The sequence below is a fragment of the Bufo bufo genome, chromosome 2 (assembly GCF_905171765.1).
Source record: "Bufo bufo chromosome 2, aBufBuf1.1, whole genome shotgun sequence".
Classification (NCBI taxonomy): Eukaryota; Metazoa; Chordata; class Amphibia; order Anura; family Bufonidae; genus Bufo; species Bufo bufo.
Genome location: NC_053390.1, coordinates 251,370,235 through 251,395,175, shown reverse-complemented (window position 1 = coordinate 251,395,175; position 24,941 = coordinate 251,370,235). Strand labels below are relative to the sequence as shown.

Genomic DNA, 24,941 nt, shown 5'->3' with positions numbered 1-24,941 from the left:
AGTAGTTCAAGCCTTTTCTTGTTTTAATAAAAAAGATGATTTTGGCATACAGCTCATGAAAACCCAAAATTCCTATCTCCAAAAAATTTGCATATTTCATCCGACCAATAAAATAAAAAAGTGTTTTTAATACAAAAAAAGTCAACCTTCAAATAATTAAGTTCAGTTATGCACTCAATACTTGGTCGGTAATCCTTTTGCAGAAATGACTGCTTCAATGCGGCGTGGCATGGAGGCAATCAGCCTGTGGCACTGCTGAGGTGTTATGGAGGCCCAGGATGCTTCGATAGCGGCCTTAAGCTCATCCAGAGTGTTGGGTCTTGCGTCTCTCAACTTTCTCTTCCCAATATCCCACAGATTCTCTATGGGGTTCAGGTCAGGAGAGTTGGCAGGCCAATTGAGCACAGTAATACCATGGTCAGTAAACCATTTGCCAGTGGTTTTGGCACTGTGAGCAGGTGCCAGGTCGTGCTGAAAAATGAAATCTTCATCTCCATAAAGCTTTTCAGCAGATGGAAGCATAAAGTGCTCCAAAATCTCCTGATAGCTAGCTGCATTGACCCTGCCCTTGATAAAACACAGTGGACCAACACCAGCAGCTGACATGGCACCCCAGACCATCACTGACTGTGGGTACTTGACACTGGACTTCAGGCATTTTGGCATTTCCCTCTCCCCAGTCTTCCTCCAGACTCTGGCACCTTGATTTCCGAAAGACATGCAAAATTTGCTTTCATCTGAAAAAAGTACTTTGGACCACTGAGCAATAGTCCAGTGCTGCTTCTCTGTAGCCCAGGTCAGGCACTTCTGCCGCTGTTTCTGGTTCAAAAGTGGCTTGACCTGGGGAATGCGGCACCTGTAGCCCATTTCCTGCACACGCCTGTACACGGTGGCTCTGGATGTTTCTACTCCAGACTCAGTCCACTGCTTCCGCAGGTCCCCCAAGGTCTGGAATTGGTCCTTCTCCACAATCTTCCTCAGGGTCCGGTCACCTCTTCTCGTTGTGCAGCGTTTTCTGCCACACTTTTTACTTCCCACAGACTTCCCACTGAGGTGCCTTGATACAGCACTCTGGGAACAGCCTATTCGTTCAGAAATTTCTTTCTGTGTCTTACCCTCTTGCTTGAGGGTGTCAATGATGGCCTTCTGGACAGCAGTCAGGTCGGCAGTCTTACCCATGATTGCGGTTTTGAGTAATGAACCAGGCTGGAAGTTTTTAAAAGCCTCAGGAATCTTTTGCAGGTGTTTAGAGTTAATTAGTTGATTCAGATGATTAGGTTAATAGCGCGTTTAGAGAACCTTTTCATGATATGCTAATTTTTTGAGATAGGAATTTTGGGTTTTCACGAGCTGTATGCCAAAATCATCAATATTAAAACAAGAAAAGGCTTGAACTACTTCAGTTGTGTGTAATGAATCTAAAATATATGAAAGTCTAATGTTTATCAGTACATTACAGAAAATAATGAACTTTATCACAATATGCTAATTTTTTGAGAAGAACATGTATATCTAATCTTTTCATATGCCTTCACTTTATTAACCAAGCGAAGCCAGTTATTTATATCAGGAGCAGCTCTAGCCATCCACCCACGAGCTATAATCACTCTAAGGCCTCATGCACACGACCGTTTTTCGGATCCACATGCGAGCTGCAGTTTTTGCGGCTCGGGTGCGGACCCATTCACTTCAATGGGGCCGCAAAAGATGCGGACAGCACTCCAAGTGCTGTCGGCATCCGTTGCTCCGTTCCGTGGCCCCGCAAAAAAAATATAGCATGTCCTAATCTTGTCCGTTTTGCGGACAAGAATAGGCATGTCTACAATAGGCCGCCCGTTCCGCAAATTGCGGAAGGCACACGGGCGGCTTCCGTTTTTTACAGATCCGCTGTTTGAGGTCCGCAAAAAACGTTGTGTGCATGTAGCCTAACCAGCATAAAAACCAGAGATATAAGTTTGAACTTATGAGCTGATCCTTGATCTCTCTCTATTGCCCCAACATGGCAAATTGGGCATTAGAGCTAAACCCGGACAAACCTCTATTTTTACCCAGGCAGCCCTCTGACTTGAGCATTGGAGTAGTTCATGCTCCGATGCTCTCCTTTGCCCTGTGTTAAATCGCGCAGGACAAAAGCATTTTCTGGAGTTCCGGTGACGTACCGCCCAGCAGTGAGCCCAGTGACGTCACCGGCACTGATGGGTGGGCTAACATCAGGGGGGCTGCCAGGGTGAAATTATGGGTATGTCCGGCTCCAGCTCTGAACCCGGACAACCCCTTTAAAAAGGCAATTGTACCCCAGTCTTATTTTTGACATTGCCATATACATCCTGCCACAATACCTGAACATGTCTGCAATACCAGCAAAGATGCATCTTCCCATCCTGTTCCTTAGTCAAGGTTTCTATTAGGCTGGTTTCACACGGGCGTTGCGGGAAAATGTGCGGGTGCGTTGCGGGAACACCCGCGATTTTTCTGCGCGAGTGCAAAACATTGTAATGCGTTTTGCACTCGCGTGAGAAAAATCACGCATGTTTGGTACCCAAACCCGAACTTCTTCACTGAAGTTCGGGCTTGGGATCGGTGTTCTGTAGATTGTATTATTTCCCCTTATAACATGGTTATAAGGGAAAATAATAGCATTCCGCAAAGTAAAATAGTGCTGGAGGGGTTAAAAAATAAATAAAAATAATTTAACTCACCTTAGTCCACTTGATAGCGCAGCCCGGCATCTCCTTCTGTATTCTTTCTTCAGGACCTGGGTAAAGGACCTTTGATGACGTCACTCCGGTCATCACATGATCCATCACCATGGTAAAAGATCATGTGACGTACCATGTGATGACCGGAGTGACGTCATCAAAGGTCCCGTAACTGTACTTAATGCTCACCACAGGTCCTATTCAACAAAGGAGACAGAAGGAGATGCCGGCTACGCGATCAAGTGGACTAAGGGGAGTTAAATTTTTATTTTATTTTTTTTAACCCCTCCAGCGCTAGGTTTCTATGCATTTTGTATTCAGAATGCTATTATTTTCCCTTATAACCATGTTATAAGGGAAAATAATAATGATCGGGTCTCCATCCCGATCGTCTCATAGCAACCGTGCGTGAAAATCGCACCGCATCCGCACTTGCTTGCGATTTTCACGCAACCCCATTCACTTCTATGGGGCCTGTGTTGCGTGAAAAACGCAGAATATAGAGCATGCTGCGATTTTCACGCAACGCATAAGTGATGCGTGAAAATCACCGCTCATCTGAACAGCCCCATAGAAATGAATGGGTCGGTATTCAGTGCGGGTGCAATGCGTTCACCTCACGCATCGCATCCGCGCGGAATACTCGCCCGTGTGAAAGGGGCCTTAGACTATTATTTTCTGCTTTAAATAATGAAGACTGACCTGTGAAAAGTATAGGCAGAATGTAATTGTCTATATCGAAACCAATAAATTTTACGTGTACCTTCTAAGTGAGAAATCTCTTCGAATGTACAAATAACCCCATTACTAAAAAGTTGCGAGATATAATTAATACCTGAAGTTATCCAAAACGTATCTTGTGACATATTCCAAAGTTCACCCAAGTGAACATTTCCCCAAAGTGGCGTAAAATCTAGTGCAGCAGTAACCTCTAATAGCTTTCTCGTATAATTCCATACTTTAACCCCTTAGTGACCAAGCCTGTTTGGGCCTTAATGACCAAGCCAAATTTCGGAAAATGTGTCACTTTAGCAGAGAATAACTTCGTAAAGGTTTTGCACATCAAAGTAATTCTGACATTGTTTTCTCGTCACATATTGTACTTTACTTAGGTGGTAACATTTTACCGATAAAATAGGCGTATCTTTATTAAAAAACTTTAAAAACTATGAAAATTTTTAGAAATTGGCATATTTTGCTATTTTCAACTGCAATATTTCACATACATACATAAATACTACTCAATATTTTTATCAGAAATATATTTCCACATCTTTACTTTATTTTGGCTGCACTTACCAAAAACTTTTACTTTTTTATTTAGGAGACTTACCATTTTAACAAATTTAAAATTTTTGACGTACATATTTATTCCTGCAACAAGCCAAGTTTGCAGAGGCTTATAAGTGTCAGAATAACAGAACCCCCCAAATGTGACTCCATTTTGAAAACTAGACCCCTTAACGTATTCATCTATGGGTGTAGTGAGTTTTTTGACCCCTAGTCTTTTAAAGAAATTAATTCTAAGGGAGTTCACACGAGCGTGTCCGGATAAGGTCCGGATGCGTTGCGGCAAACCCGATTGCGATTGCGTTCCGTTTTTATCGCGCGGGTGCAATGCGTTTTGCACGCGCGTGATAAAAAACTGACTGTGGTACCCAGACCCGAACTTTTTCACAGAAGTTCAGGTTTGGGTTCAAGGTTGTGTAGATTGTATTATTTTCCCTTATATCATGGTTATAAGGGAAAATAATAGCATTCTGAATACAGAATGCATAGTACAGTAGGGCTGGAGGGGTTAAAAAAATAATATAAAATTTAACTCACCTTAATCCACTTGTTCGCGCAGCCGGCATCTCTTCTGTCTTCATCTGTGAGGAAAAGGACCTTTGATGACGTCACTACGTTTATCACATGGTCCGTCACATGATCCATCACCATGGTCCTGTTCCTCACAGAACAAGACAGAAGAGATGCCGGCTGCGCGAACAAGTGGATGAGGCGAGTTAAATTATTTAACCCCTCCAGCGCTATTGTACTATGCATTCTGTATTCAGAATGCTATTATTTTTCCCTTATAACCATGCTATAAGGGAAAATAATAATGATCGGGTCCCCATCCCGATCATCACCTAGCAACCGTGCGTGAAAAAAATCGCACCGCATGCGCACTTCCTTGCGGATGCTTGCGATTTTCACGCAACCCCATTCATTTTTATGGGGCCTGCGTTACGTGAAAAACGCACAAAGAGGAGCATGCTGCGATTTACACGCAATGCACAAGTGATGAGTGAAAATCACCGCTCATGTGCACAGCCCCATAGAAATGAATGGGTCCGGATTCAGTGCGGGTGCAATGCGTTCACCTCACGCATTGCACCTGCTGCGGAAATCTCGCCCGTGTGAAAGGGGCCTTAAGGTGAAAAGTGGCTCAGTACTAAAGGGGTTAAAGAGGTTTTCCAGATTTTTTACGGTAATCTTCACTAGCGGCTTTTTGGCCCTGTCCTGTAAACTTCTGGGCAGGTGTGGTGTAGCGATGAGCAAATAGACTTGGAAAGCTTCATCCGAAGTCTATTCACAAAAAACTACATTTGAATACTGTACGGAGCGAGCGCTCCGTACAGTATTAGAATGTATTGGCTCCGATGAGCCAAAGTTATTACAGGTGGTACCTTGGAACAGAACCCAAGTTCGGTAACCAGGTTTTTTTGCAGCACAAATTTATTTATGAAGCTTTTACCCGAAGTCTCGTGAGACTTCGCAAAGTAATAACTTTGGCTCATCGGAGCCAATACATTCTAATACTGTATTGAGCGCTTGTGCCGTACAGTATTCAAAACAAGTTTTATGCAAAGCGACTTCGGATAAGCATCCGGAGTTGATTCGCTCATCCCTAGTGTGGTCACTTGCACTCATGTATATGTTACCACTGAGGCTAGTCATTGGTGCTAATGATTCCATCTAGGGAAAAAAAATTACTACACATCTGCTGAAAATTAATGTTTATTGTTAACGTGTATTTATTTTTATTTTTTTTTAAATCTTTCTTTCATTTATACTTAACATTTTGGTGTTTTTTTTTTGTTTTTTTTTACAAACTTTTAGCCCCCTTAGGGACTAGAACCCTTGTCCTATTCACCCTGATAGATCTCTATCAGGGTGAATAGGAGCTCGCACTGTCCCTGCTGCTCTGTGCTTTGTGCACACAGCAGCATGGAGCTTATCATCGCAGCCAGGGCTTCAATAGAGTCCTGGCTGCCATGGTAACCGATCGGAGCCCCAGGATTACACTGCTGGGGCTCTGATCGGAGGAGGAGGGGAGAGGGGATCCTGTGGCCACTGCCACCAATGATTAATACAGGGGGGGGGGCGTAGGGGGCGCACTGCGCCACCAATGTTTTTAATACTGGGATGGGGTTGGGGGTGGGTGGCGCACTGCGCCACCAATGATTAATACTTGTGGCCACCAATGATTAATACTTGGGGGCTTGGGGAGGGACGCACTGCGCCACCAATGAAGAGAAATCTCTCATTAATTCATATACAGGAGGCGGGCGCTGGCTGCAGATTCACATAGGGGTTAACTACCGCAGATCGCAGCTACTGCTCATAGAGGTCGGGAGCCGGCTATGTGATTCTGCAGCCAGCTCCCGCCTCCTCTATATGAATTAATGAGAGATTTCTCTTCATTGGTGGCGCAGCGACCACAGCCCCTCCCCTCCTCTTGTCCTCCTTCCTCTCATTGGCGGCCCCAGCATCACAGGGGGGAGGGAGACACTGCTTCCTTCTCCCCTGTGCTGCTGAGGGAACACGGAGAGCGCTGACAGCACTGCGATCTGTGTTCCCCATACGTTATCGGAATATCAGCAAAATAGATGCCGATACCGGTCAAAATACTGAATATCGGCCGATAATATCGGTAAAACCGATAATTGGTCGATCCCTAATTCCATCCATCCAAAAGTTTACAAGACGGGACACTGAAAACAAAATCATACCTGTTCCTTTCTGGTGTCTTCTAATAGTAGAAAGGACTGCTAGTAAAAGTAATAAAAAAGGGGGGTTTTCCAGGTTTACAATATAACTGGCCCATGCTATAAGCTATCAATATCAGACCAGTGTAGTTCTGACTCTCGGCACCCCCACGGATCAGCTGTTAGAAGGACTGATGGTGCTCCTGTAAGAGGCTGCATCCTCTTTGTTTACATTGCTCTGTAAACCTGCATGCCAGACTCCATATTGCTCCTCGCTAGGTGCATGAGCCCTAAGGTAAACTATAATACCAGAATCTGTAGTGGATTTACCGGTAATTAAAGGGACTCTGTCACTAACGTCTCATGCCCACGACGTTTTGTCTTTTTCCCATTTACGGGCCGTTATTTTGCGTTCCGTATACGGAACCATTCATTTCAATGGTTCCGCAAAAAAAAACGGAATGTACTCCGTATTTCTGTTTTTCGTTCCGTTGAAAGATAGAACATGTCCTATTATTGCCCGCAAGAAAAAAAACAGAACACATACGGAAATGCATCCGTATCCGTTCCGTTTTTCCAGAACCATCTATTGAAAGTTTCATGCCCAGACCAATTTTTTCTATGTAATTACTGTATACGGAAAAACGGAACAGAAACAACGGTTCCGTGAAAAACAGACCTCAAACACAAAAAAAAAAGCCATACGGTCGTGTGCAATAAGCCTAAGGGTCCATTCAGACGTCAGTGTGTGTTTTGCGGATCCGCAAAACACGGCAACCGGCAATGTGCGGACCGCACATCGCCGGCACTTAATAGAAAATGCCTAATCTTGTCTGCAATTGCGGACAAGAATAGGAAATGTTCTATTTTTTTGGGGAACAGAATTGCAGGTTCGCGTTTCCGGATCCGGGCAGCACATCGTGCGGCCCCATAGAAATGAATGGGTCCGCAATTCAGTTCCGCAAAATGCGGAACAGAATTGCGGACCTGTGAATGGACCCTGAGGGCAACAAACTAGTGACCGGTCTCCTTAGCAAAATGCTGGGTCACTTTCTTTAAAGGGAGTCTGTCATCTACACTTAGCGTTCTAGAACGTTTGCCCACCATTAAATTAGTACCTCTCTCGTTTCTGTCCCTCGTAGAGATCCTGAAAAAGTACTTTATAAAAGTTATACAAATTAGCAGTCGCAACTGCCCAGATAACCACTCCCCTTGCAGTCCTCTGGCCCACCCTCCTCTCCTACTTCTTCCTCCTCCTCTGGCGCCGGTCACCGCCAGCCTGCGCACTGTTAAGATCAGTGCATCTGCCCATAGTGGGCAGAGCAGTGTGCATGCACCAGCCCGGCGGTGGCTGGCGCTTGCGCAAGATCTCCAAGCCAGAGGAGGAGGACAAAGTAGGAGAGGAGGCCGGGCCAGAGGACTGCAAGGGGGGAGGTTATCTGGGCACATAGCCGAGGGGCCTAGGCACTTGCGGCCGTAACTCCACCTCTGGGCATTTGCGACTGCTAATTTGCATAACTTTCTAAAGTACTTTTTCAGGTTCTCTACGTGGGACAGACACGAGAGGTACTATTTTAGTTGGGGGCAAACGCTTTAGAACGCGATCTGAGCAGTCTAAAATGCTCAGAGTAGGTGAGACTCCCTTTGAAGAGCACCAGTCACCCCGATTTTGGACTATTATCTACAGTAATAAATGAGTAGTACTGCAGAAAAGGAGTGCAGATCAGTATTTTTTTTTCCTACTGCCCTCGATTCCCCACTGTCAGCACTCAAACCTGCGTTGAAATATACAGTCAGGACTGCTGTGCTGTTCTAACATAATAGAGAGGACTCATGTGCATGCGCAGCAGTCCTGTCAATGTATTTCAACGTGGCTGAGCGCTGACAGCGAAGGAAGATAAAAATAAGTGATCCGGACTCCATATACTCATGTATTACTGTAGATAATAGTCCAAAATCAGGACGACAGATTTCCTTTAATTGATCCAGCCATTTTGCCAAAATCTTGTATTGAACAGCTACTGTGCATAATGAGGAGTCAGATGGGCGGGGAAAGCCGTGAGCTCATTGATATCAGGACTCATTGGCATGCGCTGGAACTGTTAGGGCAGCAGAAGACTGCTGACAGATGCCCTTTAATTTCTTGCGCAAAGCTGGACGACTTAAAATCTGACATGTCCACATGTGACTCTGCAAGGATAATTTCTGATCACACTTGAGGAGTTTTCAGCTGCAGAGAGTCTCATTTAACATTTTTAGTCAGACAATCGATGAGACCAGGGATGGGTGGAGACCACACCTCAGCTATGCCATCCCAGTTAGCAGAACTTCTCACATTATACCCATCACTGCACTGCTCCTCTTTGGGCATATTTATCTGCCAGCAAAGAGAACATTCTGTCATTCCAGTCCTTTACCAACTACACTAATGGGATTAGCTTGTAGATAAACATGTTCCTAAGCAGCAGAATCACCGGGATTACTTGGCTCTCCCATTAAGAACTTTTATCTCTATGAGATTACTGCCAACATTTAAAAAATAAAATAAAATGGTAAGTCTAAAAAAAAAAATTCTCTCTGAATACCAAAATTTTTATGAAATCTGCTGTAGTAGTAGTACCCCAGATAAGTAGTCCAGCTATTTTTTATTTTTCTACTGCCCAATTTGTCCACGGTCAGCATTTCAATAGTCTATGTCAGCATGATCAACCCTATTAAACGCTGATTAAAACAATACCTTTCTTTTGTCTGAATGCTAAACAGATGCAGAAATATTCTTTTTTAATTAGCATACTGGAGCACCAGGTGGTGGGGCTGAATCCTTGCAGCGCTGCTTTTAGCCTTACCATGTGGAGGCTATAGGTTTTCTATACTTAGAAAGGTAATACATATTACTGGTTTATTCACAGGCACAATATATGACTACAAAGAAACCAGCAATATGTCTTAGTATAGAAAACCACTTTTCTCAATATGATAAGGCTGTAACCTAGGTTCAAAGCCCAGTGATTTAAAATGAAAAATGTGTGTATGACGGATAAAGAAGAAGGTATGATTGTACCAGATAACGAGTGAGTTGTATTATCTCTACTCATCTACAGCATTTACTATATTGCTCAAAGTTGCACATATTTTGATGGTGGACAGATTTGATCATGAGTGGTGAGTACATACAGCATAGTGTGAATTGGTCATTGTGCTGATTCAGCATGGCACAGCAGTCTGGACTGTGTATTTTAGTGCTGTTTTGCGTGCCGACAATGGGGGAACAGGAGGCAGCAGGAAAAATAAATAAAAATAATGATTTGAGCTCCTTCTGTGCAGCGCTACTCATGTATTACTGCAGATAATAGTCCAGAAAAGTAGTGACAGATTCCCTTTAAAAGGGACACTTTAGAAATAGATATTTTTCAAATGTCATCCAGTACAAGTTTTTCAATCTACAGATCTATTGTATTGCTGGAGAAGAGAAATACTATAGTTTAGATGTGAAAATGTTTTAGCCTATTTTAGAGAAATTGCAAATGCACTGGGCGGCCAGCGATTGGTAAATGATTTCATTTCATTTGAGACCGTTAGCTATTGACTAAAATAAAAGCACTATCCATCTACTCACTACCAACACTAAAAGCATGCTCACCTGATTGCAGTCTTGCGAGAACTACTTGAGGACCTGAAATTTAAAATTTAAAAAACACTTACCAAAAAGGTATGATCCAATTGAAATCAGAGAATAAGGCAAAAGAATAAATAAAATAAAAAAACTGTACGTAAAGCTATATCAAGCGTTCGGCAAAACAAAATGCCTACGAACTTGTTCATTTGCAGTATTTTATCGGCAAGAGAGGTAATCGCCAGCTACACAAATATGATGACGGAGCAAAAATAAGATGACAATTGTGACAATAACATGTTAACTCAGTCAAACAGAACATACATGCCATGCTGTGGATTTTAAGATCTACATTGACATCATTGCCACAGAGTCTGCGGCTGAGGTTTCGCTTTGGTTTTCTGCTGCAGATTTTCCCAATCAATCCATAGCGGATTTGCCTATGGCGGTTTTGTGGCGAATGAATATGGACATTCATACGCCACAAATCCGCCATGGATTGATTGGGAAAATCTGCAGCAGAAAACCAAAGCGAAACCTCAGCTGCAGACTCTGTGACAATGATGTAGATCTTAAAATCCACAGCACTTTCATTATACTCTGCATATTGTTCCTAAGACATGTAAATGAGGTCTTCTAGCGGAATATAAGCGACAACCCGCTTTCCCCAGAACCACAGTCATCCTTCCCTGGCCTTTAGGCTGGGTTCACACTTGAGCGTTTTAAAGCGCGTTCAAACGCGCTGTAAAACGTTCAACACATGAAAACCAATGCTTCCCTATGGCCCTGGTTCTCACTTGAGCGTTTTACAGCGCGTTTGAACGCGCTGAAAAACGCCCTACGCTCAAACAAGTTCTTGAGCTTCTTTGGGGCGTTTTGTCGCGCGTTTGCAGCCATAGGACACTGCTGTTAATCACACAAACGCGCATAATACGCGCGTTGACTATGGACAAAAACGTGCGACACAAACGCGCGTTAAACGTGCAAATCAAATATGCTCAGGTCTGAACCCAGCCTTAGGATTAGGCTTCTTTCACACCGGCGTTAGGTGCGGATCCGTCTGGTATCTGCAGAGACGGATCCGCACCTATAATGCAAACGCTTGTATCCGTTCAGAACGGATCCGTTTGCATTATTCTTTTTTTTTTTAACGGATCCGTCCTGACTTACATTGAAAGTCAATGGGGGACGGATCCATTTTCAACTGCACCATATTGTGTCAGTGAAAACGGATCCGTCCCCATTGACTTACATTGTAAGTCAGGACGGATCTGTTTGGCTCCGCATTGTCAGGTGGACACCAAAGGTGTCCGCATCCAGAGCAGAATGGAGGCGGAACGGAGTCAAACTGATGCATTCTGAGCGGATCCTTATCCATTCAGAATGCATTGGGGATGAACTGATCCGTTTTGAACCGTTTGTGAGAGCCCTAAAACGGATCTCACAAACGGAATTCAAAACGCCAGTGTGAAAGTAGCCTAAGGCCTAGTTCACACAATAGTTTTTTTTTGCGAGTGTACGGGCTGTTTTTTTGTGTTCCGTATACGGTACCATTCATTTCAATGGTTCCGCAAAAAAAACGGAATGTACTCCGTATGCATTCCGTTTCCGTATTTCAGTTTTTCCGTTCAAAGATAGAACATGTCCTATTATTGCCCGCAAATCACGTTCCGTGGCTCCATTCAAGTCAATGGGTGAGCAAAAAAAACGGAACACATACGGAAATGCATCCGTATGTCTTCCGTATCCGTTCCGTTTTTGCTGAACCATCTATTGAAAAGGTTATGCCCAGCCCAATTTTTTCTATGTAATTACTGTATATGCCATACGGAAAAACAGAACAGAAACAAAAAAAAAACACGGAACAACGGATCTGTGAAAAACGGACCGCAAAACACTGAAAAAGCCATACGTTCGTGTGAACTAGGCCTTACTCGGTTTAGAGTGCATTATTGTGACATAAAATAATGGGCAGTGCCACGCCATCAATGTCAGATAGGTGTGGGCTCCACTTCTGGGACCCTCACCTATCTCCAGAAGTGAAGGAGAGAACGGCATGCACGCACTATGGGAGTTCCAAAAATAATAAAAATAAATAAAAAATTAAAAGTTGCGAAAATAGCCAAATGATCAAAAAGTCGTGCGTACCACAAAAATGGTACCAATAAAAACAAGCCCTCATACAGCTCTGTGGATGGAAATTTTAAAACGTTATGGTGGTCAGAAAAATATTTTTGATTATTTTTATAAAAGTAGTAAAACAAAAAAAACTTATACAAGTTTGGTATTGCCGTAATCGTATTGATCTGCAAAATAAGGGCATCATGTCATTTTTAGCACACAGTGAACGTCGTAATGTCAAAACCCAAAATCAATATTGATCACGGCACCTGAGGGGTTAAATGACAGGATTTTGCCGGATCTCCATTCCCTGGTCATTGCGGACAGGTGCCGGCCGTATGATAGAGCCAGCACCCGTCCTGCAGCAGCCCGCTCCATACATTTGTAGATAGGGGTTAATTATTTTCATTGGTGGCGCAGTGGCAGCTTCAGAGCACACTCCCCTTAATGTTTTAATTGGTGGCGCAGTGAGGGACTCTGTGCTGCTGATGAGAACTTGGCAGACGTGGAGCACGCCATGTTCTCTAATGAGAAAAGATACTGAGTTGAGCAGTAGCGCAGCCTAGTGTCAAGAAAAAGCAAATCCCGGTATCGTATTGTTCCGGGTGAAAAAGTATCAATTGGGTAGCGGAAGTTCAATACCCGGTGCAACCCTACTGCACACATTGCACATTTTGTTTTTTTATAACAGTACCAGCAAAGCGCAGGAAATTAGACAAGTCTCACGTACATTTGCATTTTCCTTCTGTGAGGAAATAGACCTGCCATGTGGATTTTGAAGTCCGCAAACATGTCAATTCTTTGTGCGGATTTCACCCTTTTCAATACAAGGGTGTGAGCTGCAGCAAAATTGCACATTTTCTGCTCGTCTAGTCGCACCCGTGTGCAGTTAGCCTTCGGGTTCCTGTGCACAATGAGAATTTGTATGCAGAAAACACACACACACACACACACACACACGTTTATTTGCACTACTTATCACTATTTTGCTCAGTTTTTATGTGGTTTTTGGTGCGAATTTTCTGTGCATTTTAACACCCCCATTGAAGTCTATGAAAAAAAAAAACAATATATCAGTCCCAGATCTGCACAAACAAGTGAAATGCTGTGGTCTTTAATATCCTCACGGCAGGTCTATTGCTACGAGTACAAAATCCACAACGTGCACACGAGATTTGGCAAATCTCATTTACTTTGCTGGTACTGTTTTACACAGCAGTTTTCCTGCACGACAATCCGCACATAATCTGCAATGTGTGCCGGTCCATAATTAAAAGAAAAAAATTGAGGTATATGAAGGAAGAGGGCTCATGTACAGACTGGAGTATAACCACAGAGAACAGAAGGTCCAAAGGGATCAGAGAAGAAAATTTAAGAGACCAAGAATTAGCACTTGGATCATGTTGCCAGGGTCTTGGATCGGTTTGGATATTTTGACAGAGCAGAAGAGTGCAGCCTGCTATGTTTTACTGACCAAACAAAATACAGTACCAGAAGAATATGGGTTTATTTCCAACAGGACCCAAATCACATAATCCTGTTCTACCAATATAAGTTTCTTCTTTAATTACACGTAAGCAAATACATCGGAACTTGACATTCAGATCACCCGTCTGGAAAACTGTAAAGAGTATACAAAACCTCAGGCACAGTGCCATAACCTGATGAAAATGGCGATCCGCCCGTGAAACGCGTTGTTCAAGCTAATGAAAACCTTTTTGGAGACAGGCTACTGGATAGAGATCTCTCATTTGCCGAACGAGAGCCTCGATGTAGGACCGTTGCTTGCATTACCTCTGGTCCAGGGCAGCAGTGAGGACTATACATACTAAGCTGACTACAGAGGGGTGGTGCCTGACAACAGCCTCAGGTGAGTGTAACCACTACAGTATGACCATCCCCCACATCTTCTGCCACCTCTGGTTTCTCTTTCTCCATCTAATTTAATTTAATTCCAGGCAGAATGTGGAGGATTCATCCTTCAGTTATCAAAATAATAATGAAAAAGTCACACATAATTGCTCTGATCATACATGTACAGTGCAAGTCAGGGCTTTAAATATAGCAATGGCCGCTGAGTGTCTGCTGTTTTACACAACAGACACACAGAGGCAAAGTCCATGATCGGCGAAGACTTATAAACCCTCAGATGTCGTGGTCAATTGCTCCCGGGGACCAAACGAATCCTCCGCACCAAAAATCAAGCGAGGTGCAACTCTCCCAAAGGAAGTAATCTTAAACCATTGCTCTCTATGGGAGAAGCGATCCGACAATCACATGTTAAAGTCCCCTAAGATGACTAAAAATAAAAGTACAAAAAGTTTTTGAAAATATATCCACAGGATATTGCAGAAGTGCCCGATAGGCTGGGGTCCAACCGTTGGGGCCCCTGATGATCACTTGAATGGGAGCCCGTGTTCCCTGTTTGATTGGAGCAGAAGACACACACACACACGTCCGTCTACTCCTTTCAACTCTATGGGGCAGTCATAATAAAATGGACCATGATGATACTGTATAGTGTGGAGATTCGCTCTGGTAGACAGGACAAGCAGACGCAGTATAAAGGCAAAGAACAGTTTGTGACAAAAAAAAATCTGCGTTTTATTCACACTTATGGCAACAAAACAGTACGACAGTCCATTTGCAGTTTTGGTGTTTGTTCACACCTAGTCAGTTCTTACAGCAAAACAGTCACCTGTTATCCTAGGTGTTAATTCACACCCGATCGGCCTTGCTTAGGACAGAGCAGACCTCCCAAACTCAGGCCTCCTGCCTAGCACACGGCTCAGATCCCAATCCAGCGATTGCCAGAACTTCTCTGTCAGAGAGAGGTAATTACCACTACCTGACACTGCTGGCTGGGTTTTTAACATAGGCCAGTGAAGACCCAGCCTTGAATGTGGGAAGTAGTCACCCACCCAGCACTTTGACTACTCCCAGTAAGAGCCGTCCCAGATCAGCTATTACAGCTATACTAAATAGCAAGGTGTCAAACAGCAACTGCTGCTGACACATGAAAACTGGCTCTTACTCCACCGAGGCCAGGAACCTCGGTGACACATACCTTCCATCAACGACGGTCCCTTGCGCCTTCCTACAATAGAAAAGAGTTATATATTTTCTTCCAGTACAGAAACGTGCTGAAATAGAGACTGCAGGCAGCCAGCTAGTAACAGGATCACATCGGACTGGCTGGGCTTTATGCTGACATTTTACAGACACTGTCAGCATAACACTCACTCAGTCCAATTTGTTCAAACGTTATGCTAGACCGCATGCAATGTGAGCAAACTGTTCTAGAAATCTTGGATGCATGTGCAATTTTCCAGCCCACTGCCCTGGTTTTCTATTCCTACTGATGGAGCAGATACCACTATCAGCAATAGCAACAAAGCATTACCTGTTCCATCTGACTGAACCTGCCCTCCGCTGCATCCCCGAAATAACCATTTCATTTCTCTCCCGCAAAACCGCAATTATAAAAATCGTGTCAATAAACAGAAAAAGAACGTATGGTGCAAATATGAACAGACACAGACCCTGTAAGCAACCAGGTGCTGTAAGCTGGTCCTATGCCGAAGACTTGAGCCACACATGCCGTTTTTGAGGGGGGTCAAACACAGAAGTGGATCCGTAAAGAAGTAGAAATACAGTCCTGATCAAAAGTTTAAGACCACTTGAAAAATTGCAAAAAATCATATTTAGCATGGCTGGATCTTAACAAGGTTCCAAGTAGAGCTTCAACATGCAACAAGAAGAAATGGGAGTGAGACAAAACATTTTTTGAGCATTCAATTTAATTAAAACAACGAATAAACTGAAACGGGCTGTTTTTCAGCTGATCAAAAGTTTAGGACCACACCTCCAAAAAAAAAACTAAACCCCCCCAAAACAGAAATCCAACTTCCAAACATGAACTCAGTAATGAGTAGCTCCGCTGTTATTGTTTATCACTTCAAAAATTTGTTTCGGCATGCTTGATGCAAGCGTTTCCATCAGGTGAGTGGGAACATTTCTCCAAGTGGTGAAGACGGCCGCACGAAGGCCATCTACTGTCTGCAACTGTTGTCCATTTTTGTAAACTTCCCTTGCAATCCATTCCTAAAGGTTCTCAATTGGATTTAGATCAGGGGAACACGCAGGATGGGCTAAAAGAGTGCCGTTATTCTCCTGGAAGAAGTCCCTTGTCCTGCGGGCATTGTGTACTGTAGCGTTGTCCTGTTGAAAAACCCAGTCGTTACCACACAGACGAGGGCCCTCACTCTCTGCAACATCTGGACATAGCCAGCGGCCGTTTGACGCCCCTGCACTTCCTGAAGCTCCATTGTTCCACTGAAGGAAAAAGCACCGCAGACCATTATGGCGCCCCCTCCACTGTGGCTCGTAGAAAACATCTCAGGTGGGATCTGCTTGTCATGCCAGTAACGTTGGAAACCATTAAGGTTAAATTTTTTCTCATCAGAGAATAAAACTTTCTTCCACCTTTGAATGTCCCATGTTTGGTGCTCTCTTGCAAAGTCCAAACGAGCAGTTCTGTGGCGTTCAAGGAGACAAGGTCTTTGAAGACGCTTTTTGTTTTTGAAGCCCTTCAGTCTCAGATGTCGTCTGATGGTTATGGGGCTGCAGTCAGCGCCTTAATTTGGGTCGAGGATCGTCCAGTGTCTTGACGGACAGCCAATTGGATCCTCCGGCTCAGTGCTGATCAGGGTGGATTTGATTTAAATCAAACCGATTTAAATCATGATTTAAATCACTAGTCAGTCAGTAAGGCTTGATTTAAATCATAGTTTTTTTACATAAAGATTCATATTTGGACAATTTTTCTGTTGTACTTAGGAAGGAGAAAAATAATCATTACCTTAATAATAACAATTTAAATAGGATTTATTCAAAAGAAACAATAACATTACAGCATGTTATTTGCTTAAACATCCATGTTTGTTAACTAAAATGGCTAAAGAAAAAAAAAAAAAATTATATATATATATATATATATATATATATATATATATATATATTCTGTATTTATAGGTTTGTAGAAGTTAGGATTAAGATCTTTTTCTCAACTCTTTTCATGTTATAAATTCAATTTTGAGAACTCCAAAATTAAACCAAGCATCTGTGATAATATCTTGTAGGCAGAGAAACTACCCAGTAATCTTACAAAAACCTCTGAAGAGCATGACATTGTGAATGGATTAATGGAATTTAACAAAAAATTAAAAATATACAGCCTTATTCTACATAATTAAAAAAGTAATCTTTATTTCATAATGAAATAACCTTTGGATGGTAATATATTTTCCTCAAAAAACATTTTATATTAAAGAATCCGATTTAAATCATAAAAATCTGATTTTTGTGAGACACCCTGCTTATGCAGTTCAACAACCCGACCACGTTCCAAAAGGGAGAGTTTTTTTGCCTTTGCCATCACAACGTGTGACTACCTGACAGAAAATGACAATGAATCCACAGATTTGGCCTTTTAAAAAAGGCATGTGGTCCTAAAATTTGGATCAGCTGAAAAACAGCCTGTTTCAGTTTAATCGTTATTTTCATTAAATTGAATGCTCAAATTTTTTTTGTCTCACTCTCATTTCTTCTTGTTGCATGTTGAAGCTCTACTTGGAACCTTGTTAAGATCCAACAATGTAAAATATGATTTTTTTGCCATTTTTCAAGTGGTCTTAAACTTTTGATCAGGACTGTATAAAAAGAAAGGACTGTTGTAATGGGGCTTCCCGCAGTTCGGATCAATACAGAACCCTGAAAATGCAAAAGAATGGAGGCAGCCCCATGCCAGAAACCAAACCCCAAACTAGATATTAGAAACACTAAGCTTGTGGTTTTCATTCAAGTAGTAAGTTTTCACAATAAAAGTGAATGACTTTCTCGCTTTGAGCAAAATAATACTGGGTTCAGAAGGCAAATAGTAAACCAGACAACGCTCAGAAATGTATATTTACTGTAAAGGAGCCCGTCATCAGGATGGTGCTGACCAAACTGCACAAAATCCTCACAGGGAGAGTAATGGCACAACTATGGATCTTCGCCAAACTGGTGCAGAAAAGTTCCAATTTCTGTCACAAGTGCCGATTTGGGACAGAATGTACACATTTTTGGCTCTCTCAGACACTGTATCCACTTTTCCAGACACAGGGCCGGGTGTGGGCAGGACCTCTACAGCCCAACTCAAGAGCCAGAAACCTGGCACACCTTACACCAGAAATCTACTCCATGTCCTGGCCGAGTGGCTTTCAGTTCGGGTGCATGGGTGTCCTAGCATGCACCATGAGGGGTGCCTCTTAATTGTTGTACATCTCAAACCTGCACAGGACAAATCAAGACCAGGGTAAACTACACCGGTCCCAATAAATGCCCCCCATGTTTTAGGACTCCACAATCTGCAAGATACAGAGCGGAAGCCCACACGTGCTTTCTGTGGGATTTTGGTCTGTGCTTCCACACCACAAAAAAATTGAATATGTTCTATTTTTTATTTATTTTTTGTGGTGCGGACATTCAAGTGAATACTTTTTGCTGTTCACAGCACGGGCACGAGGCACATGAGCCCTTAGGGTCCATTCACACGTTCTTGTGGACAAGAATAGGACATGCTCTATCCTTTTTGCGCGGGTCGCAGAATGGAACTACAAATGTGGACAGCACACAGTGTGCTGTCTGCATCTTTTGCGACCCATTGAAATGAATGGGTCCGCACCTGTTCTGCAAAATTGCAGAACGGATGCGGACCTTGAACTACGGATGTGTGAATGGACCCTAAGGCCTCTTTTACATGAACGATACGGATTGGCTCCGGATGCGTTCAGTGAAACTCGCACCATTTTGCAAGCAAGTTCAGTCAGTTGTGTCTGCGATTGCGTTCAGTTTTTTCCGTGCGGGTGCAATGCGTTTTGATGCAATTTTCACGCGCGTGATAAAAAAAACTGAAGGTTTACAAACAACATCTCTTAGCAACCATCAGTAAAAAACACATTGCATCCGCAAGCAAGTGTGAATGCAATGTGTTTTTCACTGAAGCCCCATTCACTTCTATGGGGCCAGGGCTGCGTGAAAGACGCAGAATATAGAACATGCTGCGATTCTCACACAACGCAGAACTGATGCGTGAAACACAGACCCATTGAAATGAATGGGTTAGGATTCAGTGCGGGTGCTATGCGTTCATGTCACGGATTGCACCCGCGTGGAAAACTCGCTCGTGTGAAAGGGGCCTAACTCCGAGAGGCTGTGGCATTTCAGAGAAAACACAGCACAACATGTGCAATCATCCGTGTGCGTGCCGAGACGTCCTGCATCATTTGTCTGCCCCCATAAAAGACTTAATCAGCCGACAACCGATCCGCATGTGTAAATGGCCCTGCAGAATAGGTTACTATAACTCCTGACGGTGGCACAGAAAGGGTTAATGTACAAACCCGAGCCTCTAGGCTCTAGCTAGGGTCTCGACATAAATTGTCTTTTCCTGTCTTTCTTCTAAAGTGGGTCAATTTTGTACATTAAATCCATGACATGTAAAAGACGACCAGTAGACTACTTAGAAGGAGAATGCTTTTCCATCCATAAGAGGATATACTTTCATGTGGAGTACAGGACCACTATACTTTACATGGGCCCAACCTGCGGCCCTCCAGCAGGCGCTTTTTCACACACATCTGCAGCAAGACATGTAGTGGCTGTGATCACAAAGCCGGCGCAGGCGCAGCTGAAGTCGCCTCAGCGATGTTTATGGGACGCAGGCGCAGTATCATTGTGGCCACTGGGAGTGCCGGGCAAGGTATCCCGCGCATGCCCAGAAGCTGCAAGTGAGGCCGATGCCCATAGCTTTCTACTGGGCATGCGCGGGATCTCGGAGTGGCGGGGACAGCAGAAGCCGCCCAGCGAAGTGAATATTGATGAGCTGGGCGGCGCTTGAAAACGGCGGTTGGGGCGCGGCTGGGCACAAGTGGCGATGAAACGCCGCCCCTTGGGCGCAAAGGAGAGCGATTCTATCAGGTTATAAAACATGATTTTACGGTATTTATAAGGTGGACAGGGAGATATATATATATATATATATATATATTCAGAAAAATGAGCGGCACTCCAGAAATAAAAGCAGTGAACCCTTTATTCACACCAGTGGTGCAACGTTTCGGCTCTGGTCACGAGCCTTTCTCAAGCTTGAGAAAGGCTCGTGACCAGAGCCGAAACGTTGCACCACTGGTGTGAATAAAGGGTTCACTGCTTTTATTTCTGGAGTGCCGCTCATTTTTCTGAATATATCCACCAGGGAAATCAGTCCATTCCCTTTGGGACGTGCACCCGCCTTCTCTCTTTGGAGCCAGTGCCGCCATTTTTCACATTATATATATATATATATATATATATACACACACACACACACTTATTGGGCCCGACAGTGTCCCTTTAAGTTCGGGTTATGGAAGAATCCCGTTACAGATTGCGCTACCCCAAACCATAACGGAATTCTAGGACGGCGCGCACCACAGAAGCCTGTGAGAGGCGTTCCATATTGCAGGGATGCTCAACCTGCGGCCATCCCGCTGTTGTAAAACTACAACTCCCACCATACCCTGCTGTAGGCCGATAGCTGTAGACGACAGAACCTACAAAGACTGCCAGGCCGCTTATGATGTATTAATACTTTATTCCAAGATTACATGTATTTACAAACATGATTAAAAAGAAAATGGTGCAGGAGAAAAGAAAAGACAACATTAATGGAGGATAAACACAGCAGATGCATGTCCATAAATCAGTCCATCTGTATGATACATTAAAGGGATTCTGTCATGAGATTTGAGGCCTATAACCTAAACATATGGCCAGGTCCCTACTAATACCCTGAATCTGAAACTGACCTTATTAAATGTGGCTCTATTAGCATATAAAACAGGTTTTTATAACCTGTCACTCACGTACCAAATGTGTCCAAGGGGACGTCTCATCATGCAGGGTGCCCGGCTGTAGCCATCCCCGTCTGGTGCCCAGCGCCGCCTTCCCACTAGAAATCGCCGCCCTCCCTGTCTATAGTGCCACCTTCCTCACCTCAGCCCCGCCTCCGCAATCCTCCGGTCCCTCAGGTTATGCCTAGTGCACACGTGCGGGATCTGGCTGAGGAGAGCAGACGATTTCGGAGGCGGCGCTGAGGTGAGGGAGGCGGCGCTGAGGTGAGGGAGGCGGCGCTGAGGTGAGGGAGGCGGCTCTATTAAAACAGAGGGCGGCGATTTTTAGTGGGAAGGCGGCGCTGGGCACCAGACGGGGATGGCTACAGCCGGGCACCCTGCATGATGAGACGTCCCCTTGGACACATTTGGTACGTGAGTGACAGGTTATAAAAACCTGTTTTATATGCTAATAGAGCCACATTTAATAAGGTCAGTTTCAGATTCAGGGTATTAGTAGGGACCTGGCCATATGTTTAGGTTATAGGCCTCAAATCTCATGACAGAATCCCTTTAAAGTATAAAGTGCAAATGCAAACATGTCATATACAATCCAAGGACATAGAACAATTACCCATGCTGTGTCTCCTCCAGGATGGCGCCAACCCCAACGCGCGTTTCGCCGTACCTTCGTCTGGGGGTGAGGGTATATATTGGATTTTGCGATAGCTGTAGACTGTCCGGGCATTCTGGGAGTTGTAGTTTTGCAACAGCTGGAGGGCCGCAGGTTGAGCATTCCTGCTGTATTGCATTCCGTCATATGGCCAGCATAGACTTCAATTACGACGCAACGCCTCTCACAGGCTTCCGTGGTGCGTGCCGTCCTAGAATTCCGTTCTGGTCCGTGGTAGCGCAATCCATAACGGGATTCTTCCATAACCCGAACTTAAAGGGTTTCTACCACCTCATTTTGACCTAATTAGCTCTCAGACACTAGCGATCTGCTAGTGTCTGATCTACCTAATTCTCAGACCTTTGTGTGGATCCGTTTCACTAAAAAACGAACTTTTATTAATATGCTAATGAGCCTCTAGGTGCTATGGGGGCGTCTTTTCAGCACCTAGAGGCTCGGTCTACTCACATTGTATGCCGCCCCGCTCGTCCGTTAAGCCCGCCCATCTCCTCTTGAATGCCATCCTCCATCTAAACCAGCGGACGAATTCTCGCGCCTGCGCGTCTGTATTCGGCGCAGGCGCAGTGAATGTCTGACCGCTGCCTGCACAGACATCTCAGTCATCGGCGCAGGCGCAGTGGAGATGTCTGTGCAGGGAGCGGTCAGATATTCCCTGCGCCTGCGCAGATGGAGGATGGCATTCAAGAGGGGATGGGCGGCCTTAACGAAGAGCGGGGCGGCATACAATGTGAGTAGACCGAGCCTCTAGGTGCTGAAAAGACGCCCCCATAGCACCTAGAGGCTCATTAGCATATTAATAAAAGTTCGTTTTTTTGGGGGAAACGGATCCACACACAGGTCTGAGAATAGCATGGTTAGGTAGATCAGACACTAGCAGATCGCTAGTGTCTGACAGCTAATTAGGTCATAATGAGGTGGTAGAAACCCTTTAAAACACAAGTTCGCTCAACACTACTAATCAATGCATTTCCTGTGAACAGCAAAAGTGAGAAGGAAAAAAAAATAAAAAATCTATATCTGACCTCAGCCTTAGGTCCATTCACACATCCGTATGAATAGGTTTGCAATTTTGCGGAACAGGTGCGGACTAATTCATTTCAACGGGGCAGCAAAAGATGCGGACAGCACAGACAGCTGTCTGCATCCATACGTCCATTCTGTGGCCCCGCCAAAATATAGACCATGTCCTATTCTTGTCCGCAAATAGGCATTTTCTATATAGCGCAGGAGAAACGCATTTTGAGAACAGGTGATGGCAGGGGGGCGCCTAGCCTCTCTGCTGCCTCACCTGGCCTCATTGGTGGTGCACCCCTGGGTGACCGCCATCAGACAACCCCTTTAAACATAACGTTCTGCCCTTGTCTTTCTAGTGATTATGGGCTGTTCCAGGACTGTATGCTGGGATACTGCCATGTACACTTCATGTTCATCACTGCTGAATTTCATGGGATTTTAGTCTTGTGCAGTCTGAGATGATGCTCCCAGCAATGGAAGAGAAAAGCTTGTGGGGTGCACACATTTCACAGAAGTGTCAAAACTGCACAGCGACAGACAATTTGGGAAAGGGAATAAGTGTCAATGATATGGGCCACCTACTGCTCAAATAACCCGGAGAAGTGCCCCCTGCTGCCCTATCAGGGGCACCGCCATGTACAGCAGGCCAGGCTGTATAGGGTGACCTTCCTGTGACACAGGCCCTCAGTCACACAGGTGCAGGACTGCAGCGCAACCCCTCACCCGGGCGTCATGCACGCCATTTTAATAAACCTCAGCCCACAGGCCGCGCCCCCCACCGGAGCACTCACCTGGCCGCAGCGGCTCGGTCAGGGTTAGCACGAGCAGGAAAAGGACGAGGAAGGTGCCGCTGTCCGGTTTGGGCACCATTTATCCTCCGTTCATCCTCCCTCCAGAGCAACGAAAACCGGACACTCGCCGCACAAGGGGAGCGTAGCGGGCGCCGGTCCCGGCACTAGGGGCGTGTCACCGTGGCTGTGTACAACACCCCTAATCCTCCCGGAGGACACACGTCCCCTAGTTTTATTCGGTAACGGGTAATGCACCGCTGCTCCTATCTCCGGGAACAAGATGGCGGCCTCCGTCCCCTCACAACAAACAGAACACAACGCGGCCAATCACAGCGCTCTAGGGGCGGGGTTTACAGTGGGTCACGTGAAGACGGAGCACACCGGAGCGTGGGCGGGAGGACTGGGACCTTAGGTCTTGTGGAAATAGGAATGTAGCTCTGAGGGGCAGTTATGTGTGTATTATATATATATATATAGAAAAAAGATTTGTATAGCGACACAGGTTAACCCCCTCAGGACCCTGCCATTTTTCACCTTAAGGACCAGGCCGTTTTTTAGAAACTTGACCTGTCACTTTATGTGGTAATATCTTTGGAATGCTTTTACTTATCCAAGTCATTCAGAGATTGTTTTCTCGCGACACATTGTACTTTATGATAGTGGTAAATTTTAGTCGATATAATTCACTTTTATTTATTAGTGGAAACCAGCCATAAATGACCCCATTGTAGAAACTACACCCCTCAAGTTATTCTAAGGGCTCTTACACACTTGCGTTGTCCGGATCCGTCGTGTACTCCATTTGCCGTTAGTGCCCGCCGTATCTGTAACACCGCAAGTGAACTGAAAGCATTTGAAGACGGATCCGTCTTCAAAATGCGTTCAGTGTTACTATGGCACCCAGGACGCTATTAAAGTCCTGGTTGCCATAGTAGGAGCAGGGGAGCAGTATACTTACCGTCCGTGCGGCTCCCCGGGCTCTCCAGAATGACGTCAGAGCGCCCCATGCGCATGGATGACGTGATCCATGCGATCACGTCATCCATGCGCGTGGGGCGCCCTGACGTCACTCTGAAGCGCCCCGGGAGCCGCACGGACGGTAAGTATACTGCTCCCCCGC

General features: G+C 44.7%; 1 protein-coding gene across 1 annotated transcript in view; it reads right to left on the bottom strand.

Annotated features, from left to right (window-relative positions):
- Positions 1–24,139, bottom strand: part of DGCR2 (DiGeorge syndrome critical region gene 2) — an 82,595-nt gene extending 58,456 nt beyond the window's left edge. Inside the window, exons 1-2 of the mRNA XM_040416372.1 lie at positions 23,822–24,139; positions 10,314–10,346 (exon numbers count right to left, since the gene is read on the bottom strand). Of these exons, the coding sequence (XP_040272306.1) occupies positions 10,314–10,346; positions 23,822–23,900 (112 nt within the window). The 5' untranslated portion in view covers positions 23,901–24,139. The remainder of the gene's footprint in view (positions 1–10,313; positions 10,347–23,821) is intronic.
- Between the last annotated feature and the right edge of the window lie 802 nt (positions 24,140–24,941).